Consider the following 24,301-nt stretch of genomic DNA (forward strand, 5'->3'; position numbering starts at 1 on the left):
GCCCCAACCCGGCGTATATATAGTTAACGCCTGTTGTTGAGCGGACTTAATAGCTCCGCCCCATTTACATGTGCATAGAACAGAAGATCAGCGTTGAGAATTCTAACCACAGCTTTTATTGCCAACAACTACAAAGCTTGAGTAGGAAACCACTTGGCTAACAACAATTTGATCTTTTCTCACTGAACTCTTCTTATTGAAAAAATAGAAATGGAGTTATTTACTTACAGTTACTGTTTCCACTGAATAATAACCACGATCCACATAGTCTCCCATAAACAAATAATTGGTATCTGGACACTACACCAAAAGAGAAAGAAAAAAAACATAGATTAAACCCCAAATTCATCAATGCATGCATGTGCAAGAGATTTTCAACACAAACAGGATTATCACAAGGAAACCCAGTTAACAATAGCCTTCTAATCATCGAACATGTATCATGTCCCCACTCAAAACAATGACCTTTGAACTCATGTGTTCTTCCTCGTTCAAAAACTGCTACATGAAAAGCACGATTAGAATGCTTTTGTACATCTGCACACGATCTTATCATTATGTAAGCATGTGATTTCCCCAAGTTTGCATGCCGTTTTTTAGAGCAGTTGCAGGGGATAAAAGCTAGGAGAGCATTAATTGAGTAGGAGGCGTTGATTATACGTACGCCTGAATGAGGCGTTGATTATACGTTCGCCACACCAGGCGTAGATTATACCTACGTCCCTTCTCCGAGCGTGAACTATATGTACGCCCCACAACCAGCGTATTCTTTACCAACGCCTCACAACCAGCGTAAACTATATCCCCGCCTGGCCCAGACGAAGATTATACGCACGTTCCACATGCAAGCGTAAATTATACATCCGCCCGACTAAATATACTCCACTACCGTAACGTGACACTACAGACTAAACTCAAATTTGATCGTTTGTTTTGGTCTTTGATCTTTGGTTTTGATCGTACCACTGTGGACGCTCTAATCCCATCTAATATTCTCCATATGGGAGTATTTATAGTTATGGTTTTATTTGTTGTTTATTATTTAGTCTTTACTGTTTGCTTTAAGTCGGTGAAAAAGTACATGAAAAGAAAGTTAAACAGAAAAAGGTAAAAGAAGAAGACAACTTAAATCTTTTCTCTACTTGTCTTTTCATTTCTTTTATGAATGCTTTTGATTAAAAAGGTGCTTGCTTTACTCCTAATCCCATGATTATTGATTATGTCATAAGTATATACCACGTTGCTAAACGACTTAAAATGAACTTTACATGATTTTCGTTTTGATTCAAACCCTTTGTAGGGTGATTTAAGAACATTGCGTCGACCACAGAAATAGGAAGTTCAATTGACCAGCTTAGATTAGCCAAGCGGACCAAAGTTTAAAATTTTAAACTTGACACCATTTTTCATTTTAATATTTTTTTTTTGTTGAGAAAGGTTAAAAACTTAGCATCGCCTACAATTTGAAATCGAGAGTCTATTTACAATCTATGATTACTTTCAAGTTTCAAGTGGGTTATTACTAGATCTCGAAAAGTTACTGTCCTAAACTAATTCCCAGGCGTGCCCCCAAGGTAAGTTGATGACAACTGCCTCTGACCAGGGACTTTTATTTGCCATAATTATTGGTGCATAACGGTCGAGTCGGTCAACGTTTCTAGGCCAAACCGTTGGCTGAACCGTTGACCATCAACGAGCAGTTTATGGCTCAATTTGAGTCGGTTCAGGTTTTTCTTTATGGTTTTCACATATTATAAATGGATCAAAAAAAAAAAATCTGGAACTTTAAGTTTTTATTCAATCTCTATTACAAAAATTCAACCTGAGAAATCTCCAATTTTTACGGTTTGAAGAAGATATGATCCAAAGAAGAAGAAATAGAGGCAGAGAATAAATTGAAATAACAAATACCCAGACGCTGCCTCTCAAATCTCTTTTTTATTTCTAAAATCCATCACTGAATTTAGATAGAAATGTTCAATTTCCTTTCATTCTTCATCAAGAATCAACATTAACAGCAACCACCTTTTATAGTTTCTTGGCCTGTAATATTGGGTAGAAGAACAAGAATCAATAAGGAGAAGAAGAAGATGGTGATTGCGGTGGTAGTGACTGTAATAAGAAAATAGGCAGAGACGCAAAGGCGAGTGTGAAGAGAAAGAGGGAGAAAGGCGTGAGAGACTGCTGCTAATTAATTAGGGTTTGGGCTTGTTTATCAATGGTGGGTTGTGATTAATAGAAACTATAATATCAATGGTGATAAATAACCGGTTTTATCGGTTCCGGTCGGTTGGTTTTGAGAGTGAAATTGTTGATTCAGCCGAAGATCCTACGGTTATAAATGTTGAAATTGCCACCGACCGTTGGATGAACGGTTCAGATCGGTGCAAGTTTGGCCGATTTTGTTCCGGTCAGTCGTTCCGACTCGAAACAAGTGCTCACTCCATGGAACAAATCCTAATGACGGTAAATATACATTTATGTATACATTCGATAATATTTGAGCCTAAGAATTTAATGAGAATGACATTTGTTCTTAAAAAGGTTCTCATCTTATAGTGAATGAAAATACGAATCCGACGAGCAAGAATCATTCAATTTTGTGCTATAACGAATAAATTACGAGTGATTTATTAAAAAAATACTTTTATGTGTGGCTAAAGTTGATTTCGTGAATAGGAAATTGTACACGGAATTTTAGCAACAGTTCGAAAACTAAAACCGTGAATACCTGACTAAAGGATTATTTTAGTCAAATATTTGGTATTTCCTTTCCTATACAAGGTAGCTTTGTTTCCAAGCTACCTAGCCTTAATCATTCACTATAAATAAAGGTTTCATGTAACCACACAAATCATCCCTTGGGAAATTTTGTGTGTGTTGCATAAAGTTATTTTTCATATCTTTATTCTTCATAAACAACAGTGCAATTTCAAAAGACTTTACTTGGGGATTGTAAAGCGTAGGCAAGCTATCTTCTTTGATAGTTACAGAACCTGTTTTCCAAGTGTTTTTCATAAACCTATATTTAATAGATCAAGATATCTCTAGATTGTTTCTAAATGATCTTGTGAGGAAGAATCAATTAGGTTGCGGAAAGTGTAAACCCTAATTATTGATCGGAGTATCCGCTAAAGAGAATTAATGTTCCGCTAGAAATTTTCAAGAGCATCTTCTAAAGAGAACTGGCGTTCTGCTAGAAGATTCACAAGAGCAACTTCTAAAGATAATCTGTGTTCTTCTAGGAGTTCTACAGGTGTACGAATACAATAGTCCGAAATCTGGTAGTAGGTAATTGGTGTAACAACTTAAATCAGTGTGTGTTCAATCTGGATTAGGTCCAGAGGTTTTTCTCAAAGATTGTATTATTCCTCGAAAAACAAAAATCTTTGATGTCTGTGTTATTTCTTTTTCACATTATATTGATTTATCTTTATAATTGAAATATCGAAAGTTGTACGTATTTAAACCTAGATAGTATTAACTCAACTGTAAAGAACCTACAAGACTCTTTCTTGTTGAATTCGTATCTTGAAATATATTCTGCAAGACTTTTTCTTGTTGGAATTTTGTTCGTGAACAGTTCAGCTATGTTTACCTTGTTAAAATAATCTTAAATACGGTTTCTTAACCAAATGTATAGATTCTACAAGGATTGTATATATAAGTTCTCAAAGGAAAAAGTTGTTGGTGTACTAGTTATCCTCTCCTTTTCAATAGCGCTAATTTCTTTCTTACCCTTTGCTTAGCAGGATTATGGCCAAGCCAATAATAACCATAATGTTTGTTTTAACTTGTTTTCTACGTGCGAGTGTCGTTGATTGTCTTTTCTGAATGTCAGTTGTACATGGCTAATATTCTCTACATGATATAATCATATTCGATACGAATAGAAAAAAGTCTATTTGATTTTGAATGATTGAACTCTATCAAATTCGATTATTTATTTATTTATTTTTGTATTTTTTCAACATCTCCCATGAAACAATGGTCGGTAATTATACATTCTTCTAAAAATCTATCGAATAAATCAACATATTTATTATTAAAATTTTGATCGTTTTGATTTAGTTTTTTAAAAACTTAATTAATATCTTTTAATTGATCAATTGTAATGATTTTTTTTTCAAAAACTTTTTTCAGAAATTTCAATAGATATAAAAATAAAAATAATAGATACAAGTATGCTTTTGGGGACATATATAAAAACTAAATTCTACAGAATAATTTTGATTTTAGTGAAACATAGCTAGTACTTTTTGAACGCGTAAAATTAGCAAAACCTCTCTTTTGAGGTCGAGATTATAGCATGTTTGGATACACATCAAGAATTCAAAAAGCAAGAAGTCAGTTTGAATATAAAATTTCAGAACGAGTTCTAGAAGAAGAAAAGTTGACTTTTTGTGAAGCAATATATCTGGCCTTCTGCTTCTTCAGAAACAGAAGTCAGAAGCAAAATTGTATCCGAATGCGCTATTATAGGGTGTTTGGCAACATCATGAGAAGTTATTTCTTGACTTAATTAAGTCAAAAAGAAATAAATTAGACATGGTGTAGATCAACTTCTGGAAGCAAAAAAAAAATATTTTCAAAACGAAACAAATATTTGTTGCTTCTGACTTCTCCAGGAGCTACTTCTCGGATTTTGAGAGAAACTAAAAACGACCCCTTCCTATACTTCTTTCTTTCTTATGCTTTCTGGATCAGACTCGTCTTCTTTCTAAACTATGTTTTCATTATATTTTCTATGTTTGAAATGATCAGTGCAACATCGATTTAGAGGTATTTAAAAAGAAGTTAGAGAAGAGTACAAATACAACCAAATAAATAATTATCGTATCAATTTCATGAAGAAATCTGAGACATCAAAAAATGATGATTTTGTATGATTTGAATAATTTCAGTTATTAGAAACTGATTATGAGGGTAATAATCAAGTTATACTATGGAAAAATGTGGGTTGAGATTAAAGTCTAATAACATATTGCATGCTCTTAAAGAATTTTTTTCCAGACTGGTTTTCCCAAATATTGATTAACCTTGTTGGGTTATTAATAAATTGTTTATAGTACTTGAATCTCGGTTAGTAAGTTTCATGTATAAAATTAAGTTGAGTGCATAAGGGTTTATGGCTTTGGATGAGGAAGATGATCTTCTAATTTTGATGAAACCAATATAAATTGGTTGTCATCTTCAATTTTATTTTCGTCCAGAAAAACACATCAATAATCATTACAATTTGAGATTGGGTTGTAAGTTGATGAATCATCATCCACTCTTTACAAATTATTGATTCACGGTATGAAAATAATTTACATTTTTTGCACAGAGGGGTGCAATTTCTAAAATGTTACAATACAAACTTTAAATTGAGTTATTGACTAACAGAAGTAAGTGATTTGCCACACTAACTTCTTTGTCCTTTTACTCCTCAGAAGTACTTACGAGAAGTCCAAAAGCACAAGCAGAAGTCCCTCTGGTTGACAAACACCCAATTACTTTTTGAACGCGTAAAGTTAACAAAAACTCTTTTTCAGGTCGAATTGGACTTAAGATATGGTACGTCTGCTAAATCATTTCCATAAAATTATGTGTGATTATATGGAAATAACTTACATCTGGTTGTTGAAAAAAAGCTCCAAAAATATGTTTTATATGTACGAAGATTTTTTTCTTTGGGGATCTCTTTATGTGGAAATCGTATGTGAACCAAAAGCTAAATCCTCGGGGACTTGAACTTAACTAATACTCTTATTGAAAAAATGTTCTAACTTGTAACTGACTATTGTTCTAATGCTAGGTGTAGAACTAGAAGTATGTTTTTACTTCTCTAAAAATAGAAGTTAATTTCAGAAATTAGAAACAAATTATTTTGCTTCATGGAAAATTAGTTTTCTTTTTCATTTTGAAATAATATTGCCAAACTAATTGGTTGCTTTTTGATTCCTAAAAATGGTAAAGTTACTCCTTCGTATAAATCCAAACATGTTATAGAACTCCTGTTACAAAAGGAGTGAGGGTCGACCTCGAAAACTTACCAAACCTTCGGCAAGAATCGACTGTAGTCACTGTACTTACCAAACCCGGCATTGTTTATTTTCCCTTTCTACATCAACTTTTCGCCAAACTCTTCGTGGCGGGCCTGACTAATGTCTCCAAAAGGACATAGATGATGACACATATCTGACCTACAAACAGTCAATTATTTTATTAATTGAAAATGCTTTATACCCGCTTTTTTGCCCCCAAACTTTGCACCCGCGACGTGTCATCGCATTAGTGGCTAATCCAACACCAATGGACCCCTGCTTGCTCCAGCACCAATGAAAAATGCCACATCGCGGGGAGAACGGTGGGTACGAGTGGGCATACGTAGCACTGTCGTTTATTAATCCTCCAATTACCTGTCTTCTGACAATTTCTCTTGATTTTGTCTTTCTCTTAATCTTTGTTTATTTTTCTTAATGAACTCTTAATCTTTATTTTAACCGCCAGAAAAGTGTACTATTAATAATATTGTACTTGTCAAGTCCATATTTCGTTTTCGCCGTTCCATCAAAAAAATAAAATAAAAAAAGAAATGAAGGAGTCTCATTTCTGTCCAGCTATTTCTCAATCCGACTCCTATCGGAAATTTTCAGCCGTAAATAATTTATCGGTTCAAAATTAATGAGTTCAACGAGATTTTTGAAGTTCAGGGTTCATGGCTCACTCTTAATTTCGATATAAGAGTCATTCCAGTTCGATTGCCGGGGCCATTGGAAAAAAAATGTTAGGATGATATCTCAAACGCACATGCCATTTAAGGAAGGATCCTTAAAGCAGTTTGATCATTGATTTAGTATTATTTCTCCACCATTTTTCACCAAAATCCACCGGCGGCCAGACTAAAGTCTCCGACCAAGATGACATTTGCAAGATTGTATAGCCACGTCTGAGACGCCTGACTGATGTATTTTAATTTTTAGTAATAATTAAATCCTCTTGTTATTACGTGGCCAATTTCTCTTGCTATCTCTGTCTTCTCTGCCTGCCCAATCTATTTTTAACCGCGAGAAAAATAAATATATTTGCAGGTCAAATTCCAGTTTTGCCATTCCAAAATCCTCTTTTCAATTCTCTCTGATTTCTTCCTTTGATTCCAGTATTTTCTCAGTCGAAATCCTGTTGAAATTCTTCAGTTTTCCGGTGGGGTTTCTGAATAGTTAAAAGAAAAACTTTTTGTTAGTGCTGAATCGAGGGTTTATGTTTTGATTTTATTGGATTTTTTTTTTTTTTTTGAAGAATTTTCATTTGTACTAGTTGAGGATTGTCTGGAAGAAATGAAATTGAAGAGATTGTGACAAAAGGAAGAAAAAAAATGGTGACAAGGAAGCTTGGTAAATATGAGCTAGGAAGAACAATTGGGGAAGGAACTTTTGCCAAGGTTAAGTTTGCTAAGAATACAGAAACTGGAGAAAATGTTGCTATTAAAGTTATGTCTAAAGCTACTATTCTCAGACATAAGATGGTGGATCAGGTAAAAAAAAAACACTTAGTTCCAATTTGTATTTTTACATAAAATGTTATGTTTAACTTCTGAATACAGCACGATCATTATAGCTTGTTCCAATTAGACGAAGTTTTCTGGATGGGTATAGTGGATTCAAGTGCAAGATTTTGATGTAAACCGGGGTTGAGATCGAATTCTAGTACACTAGCATAGTTGTACTTGATCCAATTAGACCAAGTTTTGTGCATGGTTATGTTGATTGAGTTCTATAGAGTAGGAAAGATTTTGATGTAACGTTTAAAGAAATGATGGTAGCAAATGTAGTTTTAGGCATTGTTGTTCTAGGTTAGTACTACTATGGCTTGAGTTTGGAACTCTTCGGCATCTTAATTTTATATTGATATGGAGCAAAAATAGCTATAAAAAGGAAAAGCTAGTAGGCTTTTATACCTTATAGCTCACTATCTTTTGGGATTATTGATCGATTAATTGGGCCTTATGTTTATGATTTGTTTTGCAGATCAAGAGAGAAATTTCCATAATGAAGATTGTGAGGCACCCGAATATAGTTAGATTGCATGAGGTATTGTTGGTATATTTGCTTAAAGGGAATGACTACCAGGGGGTTAGTCCACGAGTGAGTTTGGGGGAGTTTAATGTATTTTGAATCTTGGAGATTTTGAGGGAGTGTAAGAGAGTGTGGGGAGTTTGATAGAGTTTGGTGTTTTGAGTGTGGGGAGTTTGAGAGACTCTCCAGAAATCTTTACTTTTTTGAGAGATTTGGAGTGAGGAAAAAATACACTATAAACTCTCTAGAACTCCCCAGAACTCCCCCCCAAACACCAACTCCCTAGCATTCTAATTTTAACGACTAACAGGGAGTTTGAGAGTTTCTTTCAAACTCCCCCACGACTAACAGGGTTTTCTAGGGAGTTTGGGAGACTATTCTAAATTCTCCCACGACTAACAGAGATTTCGAGAGACTCCTTTGAACTCCCCCACGACTAACAGGAAAAAACCAAACTACACCCAACTCCCCCAACTCCCTTGAGGACTAACACCCTGGTACACATTGTTTTTGCTTTGATGATTTTCTTGATAACTAACTAATTATGTTATAATGCTCTTTTGGATATGCTTTAACTATCAGGTGTTGTCTAGCCGGACAAAGATATATATCGTTTTGGAGTTTGTCACCGGAGGAGAACTATTTGATAAAATTGTAAGGTTTTTGAAGATTATCATTGCTCAATTGTGAAGAAATGTCGTTCTTTTCTCACTGTTATGATTTTGCAGGTTCACCAAGGAAAAATCAAGGAAAATGAGTCCCGGCGATATTTTCAGCAACTTATAGATGCAGTAGATTATTGTCACAGGAAGGGAGTCTATCACAGGGATTTGAAGGTGTGGTTTGGAATGGTGCTTAACATTTCACTGCCTGTACTGCCGAGTGGCAGTTGTATGATTTTGCTCTAAACCCTGATCTAATTGTTTTATTGTTTTCCTGTAGCCTGAGAATCTTCTTCTTGATTGTCATGGTAAATTGAAAGTTTCTGACTTTGGGCTAAGTGCACTACCCGAACGAGTAAGCTTGTTGGAGTTGTTTACTGCATCAATCTCATTAACTCGAGTTCTTATATTCTTCCATTTTCTTTTAAAGAATAAAATGTACTGCAGTTAATTGGTGTTTTGGCTGTCTGCAGGGAATTCTTCTTCATACAACATGTGGTACCCCTAATTATGTTGCACCTGAGGTACTCTTCCTGTACTTCCGTCTAGGTTCTAGTGATTGAATTATGTATGCTTAGGCTATGCAACTGTGTTTTCCTAGAGAAGCGAACTACGTTCAGCATAATTTGTTGGTTATTTGTAATTCAAGATGATACTTCGGGTGCCATTTATGGCTTATCTCCTCTGCACTGTCAAGCTCATAACTTCCCTTATTTGGTGTGTGGGTCAATTTGTCTACCTAGTGTATTATCCGTTACACCAGTTTCGGTATACAACGGAATACTTAATATCTTGTAGTTTGGTGATTGTTTCTGTTTTGCAATATGTACTCTGACAAACATTGGATACAAGACTTTTTTATTTGCATATCTAAGTATGACGTACCAAATTATTGTAAATCGTACTTTGTTTTAGTACTTCAAATAAATGACTTGTCATCATTTTGGTGAAAGCTTTGATGTATCTCCATTCTGATATACGTTGTTCTTACCTTTAGGTTCTTAGTCACCAAGGTTATGATGGTTCCAGTGCTGATGTGTGGTCGTGTGGTGTTATCCTTTATGTCATAATGGCAGGATACCTTCCGTTTGATGAGACAGACCTTCCTGCACTATACAAAAAAGTAATCTACCTTTCTATGCCTATTGGTGTTTCGGTTGTGTAGGGATTCATCATGATAATCTCTTGTTAATATTAGTAAAAATCTGGGAAGACATGATTGAGGAGTGTCTGACCACTTTCGTTCATGTTCAGATTAATGTAGCAGAGTTCTCGTGTCCAATTTGGTTCTCTCCTGGGGCGAAGGCATTGATACTAAAGATACTTAACCCCAACCCCAAAACAGTGAGTATTCACAGCATTACTTCTATTGCTATATTATTCTATATTTCATTTCCTGGCCTTGTCATTTTTTTTTTAATTCTCTCACGCTTCATGCAGCGAATATCCATCGAGGGGATAAAACGTGATCCATGGTTCAGGCAAAGTTATGTGCCTGTTAGATATGGCAACGAGGAGAAAGTCAGTCTGGATGATGTTTGTGCTGTCTTCAATGACATTGAGGTTGGTAGATTACAGCTATCAGTTTATCATTTTTGCCTAAATAGAAACTGTTTGCGTGTTGACATTATTATCCAGTGCTATCCCATTATGCCAAGAAAAGTACTCTTATTATCCTTTGCTTCTATCAATCTGTGTAGCTGACGTTTCGTTGCTCTACGGTTTCTCGCAGGACCAATATGTATCTGAGAGGACGGGTAATGATCAAGGCCCTTTGATTATGAATGCGTTTGAGATGATCACGCTTTCTCAAGGACTGAACCTATCAGCTCTCTTTGACCGGAGACAGGTACATTTCTGTACATTTTTAATTTTATCAAACACATGATCTTTCTTTATCTCCCACATCTCAATATATAGCTTCCCAAGATATACTAGAATAAGAGTTTAAAAAGGGAAGTGAATCAAATTTATCTTACATTCTTTTGGCCAGGACTATGTAAAAAGACAGACCCGCTTTGTCTCTCGCAAACCAGCGAATGACATCATTTTAGCTATTGAAGCTGTTGCTGCGTCCTTGCACCTCAGTGTCCATTCTCGTAACTATAAGGTAAACCTAAAGATGATATCCTCTCTATAGTAAAGACTACTGCATGTTATCTCGGCTTATGGCATCTTATCTCGGAACTGCTCTTTTTACCTTCTCCAATTGACGTTGTTCGTAAAGACTACTGCATGTTCCTCAGAAAATTGATTCGCTTTCTTGAGTGGTGGTGCTTTTGGTAATTGATTATCCTTGAACTTGTCTAATTTTCCCTTCGTCTATTTCATCTTTACCACAGATGAGACTGGAAGGTTTATCTGCTAATAAGATCGGGCGGTTTGCTGTTGCCTTGGAGGTACCTTTCTGTCACTGTTTTTCTGGTATTACTTATCCATGAAGAAGCTGTTCATGTTGAAATATTCCAAAATAATTAGTTCTTACTGCAACTTATTGTTCTCGAATCAGATTTACGAAGTTGCGCCTTCTCTTTTCATGGTAGATGTTCGAAAAGCCTCCGGAGATACTCTTGAATATCACAAGGTGAGCTTGCATTTCTTTTTTTGAAATTCTAATTCATCTGCTGTTCACTATATAATTTAATCTTTACTGGTGTAAACTTGCATCTTGCACTTTTGACAGTTCTACAAGAATTTGTGCTCGAAACTTGAGCATATAATTTGGAAACCAACAGAAGATAGTGCACCATCTGGATTGCTGAAATCAATGACTTGCTGACCCAATCCAAAAGGGTGTGATGCAAATCCAAAAAGCAGACAAGCTAATTCTTCGTAGGACCTAAATAGCCAACTGTTTGATCATCTTTGCGGAAAGCCTTCTCCCCTGTAATGTTGTACAATTTACACTAACGGTAAATAAAGGGAATGCAAATAATTGAGTTTAGTTTATGGGTTTTAGTTTTTGTTTTGTTGTAAGTGTAGCAATGATGCGGTTCGTCGTTAAGTTTGCAGAAGTACGAGTTAAGAATCCCAAAGTTTTGACCTTGTATAAAAATAAATACTCAAGTTGATTTTATATATTTCACTATGCCAGTAAACAAAAATGTTCCAACTCTATTCAGGCGTTCTATCATCCATCTGATGATTCTGATTCACAATGTTCATACCACATTCGTTTCTGCACTTCTTCGTCTTCCTTTCTCGATACCCCATCAATATCTTCTTCACCCCTCATTGTGCTGGACAGCTCCTGGATAGTGCAAGACGTACTGCGTTGCATTTTATCCGCAAGTATCCGAGTTTTCTCCTCAAGTCCTAAGCTCAAAAGACGGTCTCTCAGCAACTTGCAAGTACTACGATATGGTGGTATGCCTTCATCGACCATCATTTCAAAGAATTTACACGCATCATCAGTTCTTCCTTTCTTTTTACAAAACCCATGGATCATTACAGCATAAGTTGATGCAGAAGGAAAGAATCCCTTTTCTCCCATACTTCCCCAAACACCCATAGCACGATCGAATCTTCCCACTCTGATGAGCATTTTTAGCAGCATGTTATAAGTATGTCGATCAGGCAAACAAGAATCTTTCTCCATCTTAGAAATCAACTTCAATGCTTGATTAACTTCAGTGCGATTGCAATGGAACGCCAAAATCGCGTTATAACTCCACACGTCCTGGTTAACGCCACCTTCAATCATTTCATCTAATAGTAAATAAGCCTCATCCAGTTGTTCGTTCTTGACATAGAGCTTGATAATGGTGTTAAAAGTGAAAACTTTTGGAACTAAATTGTACCTCTTCATTCTATCAAGAACTCTAATAGCGGAATGTATATCATCTGCTTCGCAGGCGGCATGAATAAATATCGAATAAGTAAATGCATCAGGCTTCAAATTGCACGAACCCATTTCGCGAAAAAGCTTATAAGCTTCAGCTGGTTTACCCCCACGGCATATAGATTCCAACAAAGTATTAAACGCAACCAAATCCATTTTACATCCTCTTTCAAGCATTTCATCGAACAGTTTTCGTGTCTCATCTGAATCTCCCAAATCACCCCAACCCATCATCAAAATGGTATAAGTTTTAGGACTTGGATCAAATTCCAACTTAACTTTATCAAAAAACTCTTGTGCCGGTTTAACAAGCTTTCGTTTGCATAATGCAAACAGAAGATTATCAAGATCAGTAATACCAGGTTTGAGATCGAATTCTTTCATTCTTTTAAAAGCTCTAATAGCATCACCAGGCAGATTAGCTCTAGCATAAGCACGAAAAATATTCCAGAAATTCTCATGGCGAAGTTGATGAATACCATCTTCTTTAATCTCTGTAAGAAAATCCCAGAGCAATGGAAACTGTTTATTACCACCAAGGATGTCGATAAGAATGTCATAACTATCTTTACTGTGACTGAAATTTTGTAAATTTTCAGCCCAGAGGAAAAATCTGTATGCTGAAACACCCAGATTCTTGCATCTTTTTAGAACTTGTTCAACTAAATCTGTTGATATCTTAGTTGAGAATGGATTCAGAGCTGATTCGATATCGTGATGAGGACTACGGTAATCACTAAGTACACGAGATATCTCATTCACATCGTTGGTGGGATTGTTTTGAAGATTTGATTGTGAGAAGTATCTGAGAAACTGAAGAGAATTGTTTGTACGAAACCCATTTGCAGAAAGTGAAGATGAGATTGATAGAACTCTAGCTGGTTGAAGATGGCAAGTTCGAGAAGAAGAATGTTGGCAAAGGAAGAGTGAGAGACATGTTCTAGTTTTAGAAAGGAGCATTTTGACTGCCATTTGCTCCTAGGAAAGGAGACTAACATAACAACATTCTAATCCGCAGATTAACTGGTTTTGTTGACACATTTTTCAAGGTTGCTATTGGGGAAACCGATTTGATTGGGGTGTACCAAAATACAAATAAGATAAAACAACATTGACAAATTGATACCCCATCATCAGCCTTGCATTTTTTTGGGGCCAAGCCGGTAATGGGTAAAAGCGGGGAAGTTGCCTAGCCAGGAATGGCCAACCAGTTTCCGAAACCTACTTACACGGCTACGTACGATAAACCAACGGAGGGGTATTTACATTTGTGAGAATTTTGATAAAGTACCCCGCTTTTTGGATACCCACTAAAAAAATATCCACATTTTTTAAAACTTGTTAAAGTACACTCACGTTAGTTTTTCCATCTAGTATTAGTTAAGGCTAATTTACTTTACATATTTATTCTTTTATTATTGCCACATTGATTTTATACATTATTTTTCAGGTTCGTCGAGTTCGGTTCAGGATCGTTACACTGCTTTCAGGTTTTTTACATCATTTCCCATAAAGGGTTCATCATTTCAAGAGTTTTGAGATTTTTGGTTGGAAGAAAACGACCTTCTACAACATTTTTTTTAGGTTTGTCGAGCCTAGTTTAGGATCGTGACAACGCTTTCAGGTTCGTCGAGACCGGTTCAGGATTGTTACACCGTTTTCAGGATCGTCGGATCATTTACCCTTCCCACCAAGAAGATGTAGTTTAGGGGTAAATAGGACTTTTAATTGGAAAAATAACTGCCACCTAGCACTTAACTAGATGAAATTTGTCTTTTGAATAAAACATGGTATTTTAACAAATTTCTGAAAAACGAGGACACTTTTTTAGTGTAATGTGAAAAGTCGAGATATTTTATCAAGAAACCCTACATTTATTTAGGTTACTAACTATTATTTTTTTTATTTACTATTTTTTTTGTCCTAATACGGTAATTACACCTTGCACCTCAGGAATGTTTTCTATCCATCAATAAAATAGTTTAATTCGATCATAATTCGGAAAGACTAAATTAGTTAAATAACTATTGGATTTAAAATACAAGTAAAATATGACTATTATTTAAATAACCAAGAATTCAAATTCTATCCTTTTTGGATATTTCACCCAACCTTTATGACTGACTTTTTTACTCACTTACTAAAATAATACATTTTTATCATCAACGACGATAACATCTTTATTTTTTTTTAATTGAAACAACCTCTTCTTTTTCTTCAGTTCATCACCGGAAGCTATACTAGTGTAGGCAATTAAAATAAAAGAGTTTATTAGATCATTAATAATTTTTTAATCTAGCACGAGAGAATTTGAAGATAAGAAATAGTTTTCAGGTAAGTAATTTTCCAATTTTATAGTATCCTAATCTTTGTGTTTTTCAATGTTCAATAACATAAGTAGTACATTTTGAAAAAGCAGAGGTCTAACAACAACACCCAATATTTCCCTTAGCAATATGTATGGACTAACTCCGAAATACTTTGCTAGAGCATCAACTAGACAGTCAGACTCAATCTAGATAAAAGTATCTCAAGGAGTTAATATCTCTCTCTTGTTTTTGATATTACTCTAGCTAATAGAAATCAGTGAGTCCTAATCAAACACAAGGAATACTTGGACGGTACCAAAGACCAATGTCCAAGGATCAATCAATATCAATCAACAACAGAAGGTTGGATTTCCAATTGATGATCACGAACGCACAACCTGTATTATTTCAATTATATTAAATATAATGCGAAAAAGAAATAACACAGACACCAGAAATTTTGTTAACGAGGAAACCGCAAATGCAGAAAAACCCCGGGACCTAGTCCAGATTGAATACACACTTTATTAAGCCGCTACAGACACTAGCCTACTCCAAGATAACTTCGGACTGGACTATAGTTGAACCCCAACCAGTCTCCCACTGATCCAAGGTACAGTTTTACTCCTACGCCTCTGATCCCAGCAGGATACTGCGCACTTGATTCCCTTGGATGATCTCACCCACAACCAAGAGTTGCTGCAACCCAAGATCGCATACTTGATAATAAACAAATCTGTCTCACACAGAAAAGTCTATCAATGGATAAATATGTCTCCCACAGATAAACCCTAGGTTTTGTTTCGTCTTAAGAATTAAAATCAAGGTGAACATGAACCAATTGATAATCACGTCTTATATTCCCGAAGAACAACCTAGATTAATCAATCACCTATCTACAATCCTTCTTGACTACACAGGCGGTTTCTCGAGGAATCACAAATAGTGAGACGAAGATGTTTGTGACTTCTTTATCTTGACTATCGGAGAACTCTCACGATCTCAATCCAATCAATCGATTGTGCTCGTACGACAGAAGATGCAAGATCAGATCACACAACTAAGATAAAAGTATTATCGGTCTGGCTTCACAATCCCAATGAAGTCTTTAAGTTGTTAACCTGGTTTTAGAGAAGAAAACCAAAGGTTAAAGGAGAATCGACTCTAGCGAGCGCACTAGTATCACACAGATGTGTGGGGATTAGTTTTGCTCAAAGCTAGATGTCTCCTTTATATAGCGTTCAAATCAGGGTTTTTCCTCAGTTACAAAGCAATCCATATTCACCGTTAGATGAAAACCTGATTTAGATTCAAGCTAATATTTCTCAACCGTTAGATCGAAAACTTAGCTTGTTACACACACTTGGGTAGACGTTTACTGGGTTTGCGAAAATCATGCCCAAACGTGTACGTGTATATTGGTTCAACATAGTAACCCAAAAGATTAACCATATGAGCATTTCATATTAACCTTGTTCTTCTTCACCATAACTAGTTCAATTGACTCAAATGAACTAGTTAAAGAGTTGTTCAATTGCTATGAGATCTTATGTAATCACAAGACACAATTGAAACAAAGATGATTCGATTCGATTGAATCGGCTCATGAACATTATAGCCACGGTTTGCATAAAGCATTCCTTAGTAATTTGATGTTTCATGTTCAGAGCACATCTTTAGATCATAACCTCTTAAGTTCACAAACAAGTTCGCGAACTTAAGTTAATCGGTTGAGTTTTCCAAACTCAGCAGAAATTCTCGGAAAGAGAACTTCCTCCAGTTCGCGGACTGAGTTCGCGGATTAAGCACACAAACGAGTTTTGTAAAATCCAGCAGAAATTCTCGGTCGAGAACTTCCGACAGTTCGCGGACTTGGCAAGCCAATTCCACAATCCTTCCGATTTCTCTTGATCAAAAAAGTTCGAAAACTTCGGTTCAAGGAATACATGGTTATGTAATCTAAACTCTCATTTCAATCATTGAGACATTCTTAGAGACGCTATGTAGTCGTTATTCAAAGACCGATTCACGTCAGAGCGATTCTCAAAGTGATTGAAACTTTTCATGACTTTCGTCACTAGGTAAAGATAAACTTGATCAAAGCGAAACGCTTTACCAACACATGATTTCGAGAAAAAGATAAGCAATGAATGCTCAGCTCGAAATGTCAAATGTGTATAATTTAGTTTATATAGCATACGAATTTTGTCTCATAAGAAGTAGGAGACAGAATAGATAGACTTTTGAGTGATAGATAAGTTTAAGTCTCCGCATACCTTTTTGTTGATGAAGTTCCACGGTTCGTTGTATAGATCTTCGTCGTTGTATGATGAATCGCCATGAAGTCCTTGAGCTCAACTACACTTTTCTATCTCCGAGACTTAACTATGTAGGATAGAAATCAAGACTCATGGTTTTGATCACTAACATTGACAAACATGCTTGAGATAGCAACGCATGCGAGGTCGACCGAGCAATGCTCTAACAATCTCCCCCTTTGTCAATTTTAGCGATAAAACTATTAATACATATGGAATACAAAAAAGATAAACTTTAGTGGCTCCTATTCCATAGTCTAATCTTCAACGTTCCCTGAAATCTTCGTCCTTCCAAGTACTCCAATGATACCAAAGGTTGTAAGTTTAGCATCACCGTTGTTGAAGATCCGTAGCGATAACAATGAGAGAAATCGAGATTCTCGATCATCATTATACAGTGACATAGTATTATTATGTAACATCAAAGTCCAATTGTATCACGACTTTAACAATAATACTACGGTGATATGTATCACTCCCCCTTAGTCAATACTCCATCTCGATCATGGAAACCACTCCCCCTTACACAATGATCCGAAAACCATATGTATTTGTAGTGTGAACTATATTATTTCTCCCCCTTTTTGTCAATAAAATTGGCAAAGGTACAAGAACGGGATCATAATGAAATTTCCACAAGAGACATTGAATAGACTAAAAGAAAAATACATACCAATTTAATTTAGATGCAATCATAAAGCCGAAGCTAAATGCATTCATCAAGAAGTTTTAAGATACAAGATAACCCCTATAAAATTCCACAGCCGCACACCCCGCAAGATATTACCATTAAGCACAAGTTCAAAAGAACTCTCTCCCATTTGATGTCATTCCCGAACGAACAACAAGAGCGACCTTAATTTTGAAAGAAAAGAAGGATTTTTAAATTGGACACCAAAAACCATAGGAATGATTTTCTATATCCAAAATTCAACCAAATTAATCACAAGTAAACCCATGATTAAAATTGGAATACACAACCAAATCAAACCACAAAAGTGATCAATTTAATTGAAGGTGCTCAACATAGGTAACCTTTGACTAAGATAATCATACGGAGATAACTAACTTAATCGTTCACATGCTCAACATAAGGAAAACCTTACGGAATATATGACTACATTAACCAATAGAACATGATTTGTAGCCGCTCATATACTCAACACAAGAATTTGTGGAATATATGAAAACTCAACTAGACTAAATACAAGAGAACTTATAATTAATATAATTGGAATACAAACAACCAAACTAATCGCCGAAGTAATCAATTTAATTATTTTGGGCTCAACATAAGAGAACTTATGGAACCCCGACTAAGTTCATCATAGAATATGACAACCTTAACCGTACATGTACTCGACATAAGAAAGAAAACTTATGGAGTACAAACTAAATAACCAAACTGGTTGATTAATTTAGTTCATAATGCTCGACATATAACATCTTATGGAACAACCAACAAGCCAATAAGAAAAATCGACTTAGTTGTATCGTGCTCAACATAAGACACACAATGGAGCCTTCACGGTAATACATAACAAGATGGATCAATGAAGATCAATACCGTGGATAACATACAAGGATCTATTCTATTTTCCATCATAACGACATAATAGACTTTATCCTTGTCAAACAAAAGATTTTATCCTAGTTTCCATCAAATACATGACTACATAGGCATAACTTTTGAATTTGTCAAAAGTCCATTCGTCCTTTCATCAATACGAATACTAATTCATGAAAAACTTTACTTTTGACCGAAATATGGGACCTTCAAGTTCACGGATGTAAACAATACATATCCCATAAACATATTGCAATATCATAAAATCATAAAGATTAATACTGCAATAACGGTCTTTGCCCTTAGAAGGTAGAATCAATCTTTTTCGCACGGAATTATACCAAGAGTGGTTACCAAAAGCGTATAAAAATATTTCCTTAACAAAGAAGAACATACAAAGTCATTGACGACTATGCACCATAGTTCACATGAGATGATTGTGAACACTCAAGAATATATAGCAATGTATACTACTACCCATTCTCGAACTTCCTTCTTTGTGATTCACCAACATCACTCTTGTAACAGCCACAAAATAGCTTAGAATAGGATTTCTCCAAGAATCCCAGTGCCCAAGTCCAAGAGAATAGAACAAGTGCAACGAAACGGAGCAAACTCTAAAAAACAAGAGACAGGACAAAGACCAATATTAAGTCATCCAAATTCAACAATTCTCATCTCCATTTTTAAGGTAATTCAATAAGGAAGAGAATTCAAAAATAATGAGGTAAATCCGAGTTCGGACGAAGAAGTTACGGCCAAAACAAGTTTACCGAATATCGACGTCAAGTATGCATACGGGTTTGCGAACTTAAACCCCTAAATTTTGATTTTAAATGTTGTTATGCATACTTGGTATGTGTACCATGTAATCCAAACATCCCGAACTATTATTTTCAAACCTAAATATTTAAGAACCTTAAACACAGATCAAGCTAGGTAGAAATGAACGATAAGCAAGATTATTATAAGTAATCTAAGCAAATAAAAGTACAAATCTTGCTCAAGTTTACAAACATACCTTTTTAGATGAATCCATTGAATCCTTCCGCCTTACCGAGCATAATATGTGTTCCCCAATTTTTGTGCTTCCCTCACCGTATACAAAGCAGGGCATTCCTTGGTAAGGATGCACTTCCAACACAATCAAGTTGCGTTGGGGTGAACAAAGTCTTGCTCACCACAAGTGACCTTTGGATTATCATGAAAGAGATCACTTTTAGAACCTTTCACATCCAATTCCATTTTTCCAAAAAACTTGTTAAGTTCCAACATCATGGATACTGCTTTTTCCATAGTCATGGAGTTTTCTGGATGATCATTCCTTTTCACACTCAAAACATCACTGTCTTTCTTCGGTATCCACTTCTGAGTGCGTTTAGGAACAGTCAGAACCTTCTTCCCATCACTCTCTTCTATAATTCTTGGAAGAGAATTATATTGACTATTCTTTTGCAAGTTAGTCTTTCTCCAATTGGGAGCATCGGATCTTGTCTTCGTCTTTACGAAGTTATCCTTTTGATAACCATTACGATTATGAAAAGGATTGGTACGACGTTTATAGGCAAATCTAGGTATATCATAGCACTGATTCCTTTGCCTAAAGGTCGTACAATTACAACCTGTAACGTTAAGAGGATCAGTCTTAATGTATGATCTTGGTTTCACAACTTCTTGTGATGCCCAAACAAGAACATCATGAAGTTTCTCATTCCTTATACGGAACGACATCTCCTTTCCAGGTGACCTTTATTTCCGCAATAGTGGCAAACATAAGGAATGTTCTTACCTCGATCCGTGTGTGCTAACTTTGGAGGTTGATAAACCTTGCTTTTTTGAACCTTAACTGCCGGAGAAGGTATTTCACTTTTTCCATCATTGGAAACCTTTTGTTGAGAAGAATCACTAGCCTTGACAAATTTTACCTCTTTGCTAGTACTTGGAGCATCTATTCCCTTATAGCCCAATCCTCGTGTATCACGATGATTTTTACTTTCTCCTAGCATAGTGGTTAACTTGGTTGAACTAGTATTGAACTTTTTCAAGTCATCTTCCAACATCTTGATTGTATCAAGAGCAGCAGCTAAATCAGCCTCAAGGCATTCTTCTCGAGTGAGATAAGTGCTTTCTCTGTTGTCAAAACTTGTTTGCTGGGAGTTAAACCTTGCTTCAGATTCTACAAGTTTCTCTTCCAACAAAAAGTAATTTTGATAAATGTTATCACATTCAAGCGACTTCATACGTAGGTTTTCCTCAGAATCCCCGAGGATCGATTCGGTAGAACGACTCTAAAAATAAACACCTTCATAACATCTTCTCAATTTCTCGTTTTCTCGACAGAGAGGAGTCAGAAGAGGTGTGACATGAGAAGTTGTAATCTTCTTCATATTCCACGAATCCAAAAACTTAACATACTCTGATACTTCCTCATCAATATCTCTATCAATAACTGAATCACCTTCATCAGAAAGTTCATCCAACTGTTCTTCTAGGAGAGTTTCCCAATCAACAGTTTTTACATCAAGAAAATGTTTGGATATTGACTTAGATGTGACAGTTCTCTCAGGTGAATCCAAGCTTTTAGAATCATCTGGTAATTTCTGAATTGGTACGTTATTAGAGATAGACTCGTCCATAATCAGATCACTACAAACACAGACTTATAAGGTCTTTAACGTGTTTGCCTGCTCTGATACCAATTGAAAAAGCGGGGATCTAACAACACCACCCAATATTTCTCTTAGCAATCTGTATGGACTAACTCCGGAATACTTTGCTAGAGAATCAACTAGACAGTCAGACTCAATCTAGATAAAAGTATCTCAAGGAGTTAATATCACTCTCTTGTTTTTGATATTACTCTAGCTAATAGAAATCAACGAGTCATAATCAAAAACAAGGAATACTTAGACGGTACCAAAGACCAATGTCCAAGGATCAATCAATATCAATCAACAACCAAAGGTTGTATTTCCAATTGATGATCACGAACGCACAACCTGTATTATTTCAATTATATAAAATATAATGCGGAAAAGAAATAACACATACACCAGAAATTTTGTTAACGAGGAAACCGCAAATGCAGAAAAACCCCGGGACCTAGTCCAGATTGAATACACACTATATTAAGTCGTTACAGACACTAGCCTGCTCCAAGCTAACTTCAGACTGGAATATAGTTGAACCCCAATCAGTCTCCCACCGATCCAAGGTACAGTTGTACTCCTACGCATTTGATCCCAGCAGGATACTGCGCACTTGATTCCCTTAGCTGATCTCACCCACAACCAAGAGTTGCTGCAACCCAAAATTGCAGACTTGATAATAAACAAATCTGTCTCACACAGAAAAGTCTATCAAAGGATAAATATGTCTCCCACAGATAAACCCTAGGTTTTGTTCCGTCTTAAGATATAAAATCAAGGTGAACATGAACCAATTGATAATCCGGTCTTATATTCCCGAAGAAAAACCTAGATTAATCAATCACCTCTCTACAATCCTTCCTGACTACACAGGCGGTTTGTCGAGGAATCACAAACAGTGAGACGAAGATGTTTGTGACTTCTTTATCTTGCCTATCGGAGAACTCTCACGATTTCAAGCCAACCAATCGATTGTACTCGTACGATAGAAGATGCAAGATCAGATCACACAACTACGATAAAAGTATTATCGGTCTGGCTTCACAATCCCAATGAAGTCTTTTAGTCATTAACCTGGTTTTAGAGAAGAAAACCAAAGGTTAAAGGAGAATCGACTCTAGCGAGCGCACTAGTATCACACAGACGTGTGGGGATTAGTTTTGCTCAAAGCTAGATGTCTCCTTTATATAGTCTTCAAATCAGGGTTTTGCCTTAGTTACAAAGCAATCCATATTCACCGTTAGATGAAAACCTGATTTAGATTCAAGTTAATATTTCTCAACCGTTAGATCGAAAACTTAGCTTGTTACACACACTTGGGTAGACGTTTACTGGGTTTGCGAAAACCATGCCCAAACGTGTACGTGTATGTTGGTTCAACATAGTAACCCAAAAGGTTAACCATATGAGCATTTCATATTAACCTTGTTCTTCTTCACCATAACTAGTTCAATTGACTCAAATGAACTAGTTAAAGAGTTGTTCAATTGCTATGAGATCTTATGTAACTACACAAGACACAATTGAAACAAAGATGATTCGATTCGATTGAATCGGCTCATGAACATTATAGCCACGGTTTTCATAAAGCATTCCTTAGTAATTTAATGTTTCATGTTCAGAGCACATCTTTAGATCATAACCTCTTAAGTTCACAAAAAAGTTCGCGGACTTAAGTTAATCGATTGAGTTTTTCAAACTCAGCAGAAATTCTCGGAAATAGAACTTCCGCCAGTTCGCGGACTAAGCACGCAAACGAGTTTTGGAAAATCCAGCAGAAATTCTTGGTCGAGAACTTCCGACAGTTCGCGGATTTGGCAAGACAATTCCACAATCCTTCCGATTTCTCTTGATCAAAAAAGTTCGAAAACTTCGGTTCAAGGAATACATGGTTATGTAATCTAAACTCTCATTTCAATCATTAATACATTCTCAGAGGACGCTATGTAGCCGTTATTCACAGACCGATTCACGTCATAGCAATTCTCAAAGTGATTCAAACTTTTCATGACTTTCGTCACTAGGTGAAGATAAACTTGATCAAAGAGAAACGCTTTACCAACACACGATTTCGAGAAAAATATAAGCAATGAATGCTCAGCTCGAAATGTCAAATGTGTATGATCTAGTCTATATAACATACGACTTTAGCCTCATAATAAGTAGGATATATAATAGATAGATTTTTGAGTGATAGATAAGTTCAAGTCTCCACATACCTTTTTGTTGATGAAGTTCCACGGTTCCTTGTATAGATCTTCGTCGTTGTATGATGAATCGCCATGAAGTCCTTGAGCTCAAATACACTTTTCTATCCTAGTCCGAGACTTAGCTATGTAGGCTAGAAATCAAGACTCATAGTTTTGATCACTAACATTGACAAAAATGCTTGAGATAACAACGCATGCGAGGTCGACCGAGCAATGCTCTAACACATTTGATGATATCAGATGATTCAAACATGAAATCAGTGAGCGATGTTATTTGATGGGAACCTAAAATGGAGTAAATGAGTGTAGTTGCTCCAACTATCAGACGTAACATAAAAAAGAGAGTAGTTGTTTCAGTTGGTACCTAACGATTAGTTTTTGATTTTCATGATTACCTAAAATTGGTCTGACTTGAACTACAAAACAGGGAAGCAGATGGGTTTCACTGAAGAATGGTGATCGATGGAGGAGATTAACAAGTATTTTAGAGTTTATAATGAATTGGATGTTGGGTTTTGGTTGTATTTGTGTTTGATTCAAAATTGCAGGAGGCATAGAAGTTATAAATTGGAATGAAGATTACATAAACAAACCAAACCTTACACCTCTCAACTGCTCCAAGAAAATCTCCAAAGAGATGAGCAAAAAAGGAAAAGAAAATGAACCTAAATAACCTCAAAATTGAT

General features: G+C 35.8%; 2 protein-coding genes across 4 annotated transcripts; one reads left to right on the forward strand and one right to left on the reverse strand.

Moving 5' to 3' along the window:
• Positions 1 to 6,524: 6,524 nt before the first annotated feature.
• LOC113282823 (CBL-interacting serine/threonine-protein kinase 24-like) lies at positions 6,525 to 11,800 on the forward strand. 3 transcript variants are annotated; one of them, XM_026531926.1, is made up of 15 exons: positions 6,529 to 7,188; positions 7,285 to 7,519; positions 8,013 to 8,075; positions 8,643 to 8,714; positions 8,789 to 8,896; positions 9,003 to 9,077; positions 9,196 to 9,246; positions 9,720 to 9,845; positions 9,977 to 10,066; positions 10,163 to 10,285; positions 10,455 to 10,571; positions 10,716 to 10,832; positions 11,065 to 11,121; positions 11,232 to 11,306; positions 11,406 to 11,800. In XM_026531926.1, exons 2-15 carry the CDS (start codon positions 7,361 to 7,363, stop codon positions 11,499 to 11,501), a joined length of 1,329 nt encoding a protein of 442 aa, XP_026387711.1. In that variant the 5' UTR covers positions 6,529 to 7,188; positions 7,285 to 7,360; the 3' UTR covers positions 11,502 to 11,800. The 3 variants fall into 3 exon arrangements, with proteins under 3 accessions (XP_026387712.1, XP_026387713.1, XP_026387711.1); XM_026531927.1 differs by having other exon boundaries at positions 6,525 to 7,519; positions 11,266 to 11,306; XM_026531928.1 differs by lacking the exon at positions 9,720 to 9,845 and having other exon boundaries at positions 6,528 to 7,519.
• Positions 11,782 to 13,544, reverse strand: LOC113282822 (pentatricopeptide repeat-containing protein At1g52640, mitochondrial-like). The gene has a single exon (XM_026531925.1). The coding sequence runs from the start codon at positions 13,533 to 13,535 to the stop codon at positions 11,853 to 11,855; it is 1,683 nt and encodes a 560-aa protein (XP_026387710.1). The 5' UTR covers positions 13,536 to 13,544; the 3' UTR covers positions 11,782 to 11,852.
• Between the last annotated feature and the right edge of the window lie 10,757 nt (positions 13,545 to 24,301).

This window comes from Papaver somniferum, chromosome 5, assembly GCF_003573695.1.
Source record: "Papaver somniferum cultivar HN1 chromosome 5, ASM357369v1, whole genome shotgun sequence".
Taxonomy (NCBI): domain Eukaryota; kingdom Viridiplantae; phylum Streptophyta; class Magnoliopsida; order Ranunculales; family Papaveraceae; genus Papaver; species Papaver somniferum.

What these genes read in the sequence shown, in the direction of transcription:
- LOC113282823 (XM_026531926.1), top strand. Translation starts at nt 7,361, where the DNA reads ATGGTGACAAGGAAGCTTGGTAAATATGAGCTAGGAAGAACAATTGGG. An exon ending in GACATAAGATGGTGGATCAG is followed by an intron (nt 7,520 to 8,012) that starts GTAAAAAAAAAA and finishes TTTGTTTTGCAG; the next exon opens with ATCAAGAGAGAAATTTCCAT. An exon ending in CTCTCTTTGACCGGAGACAG is followed by an intron (nt 10,572 to 10,715) that starts GTACATTTCTGT and finishes TCTTTTGGCCAG; the next exon opens with GACTATGTAAAAAGACAGAC.
- LOC113282822 (XM_026531925.1), bottom strand. Translation starts at nt 13,535, where the DNA reads ATGGCAGTCAAAATGCTCCTTTCTAAAACTAGAACATGTCTCTCACTC.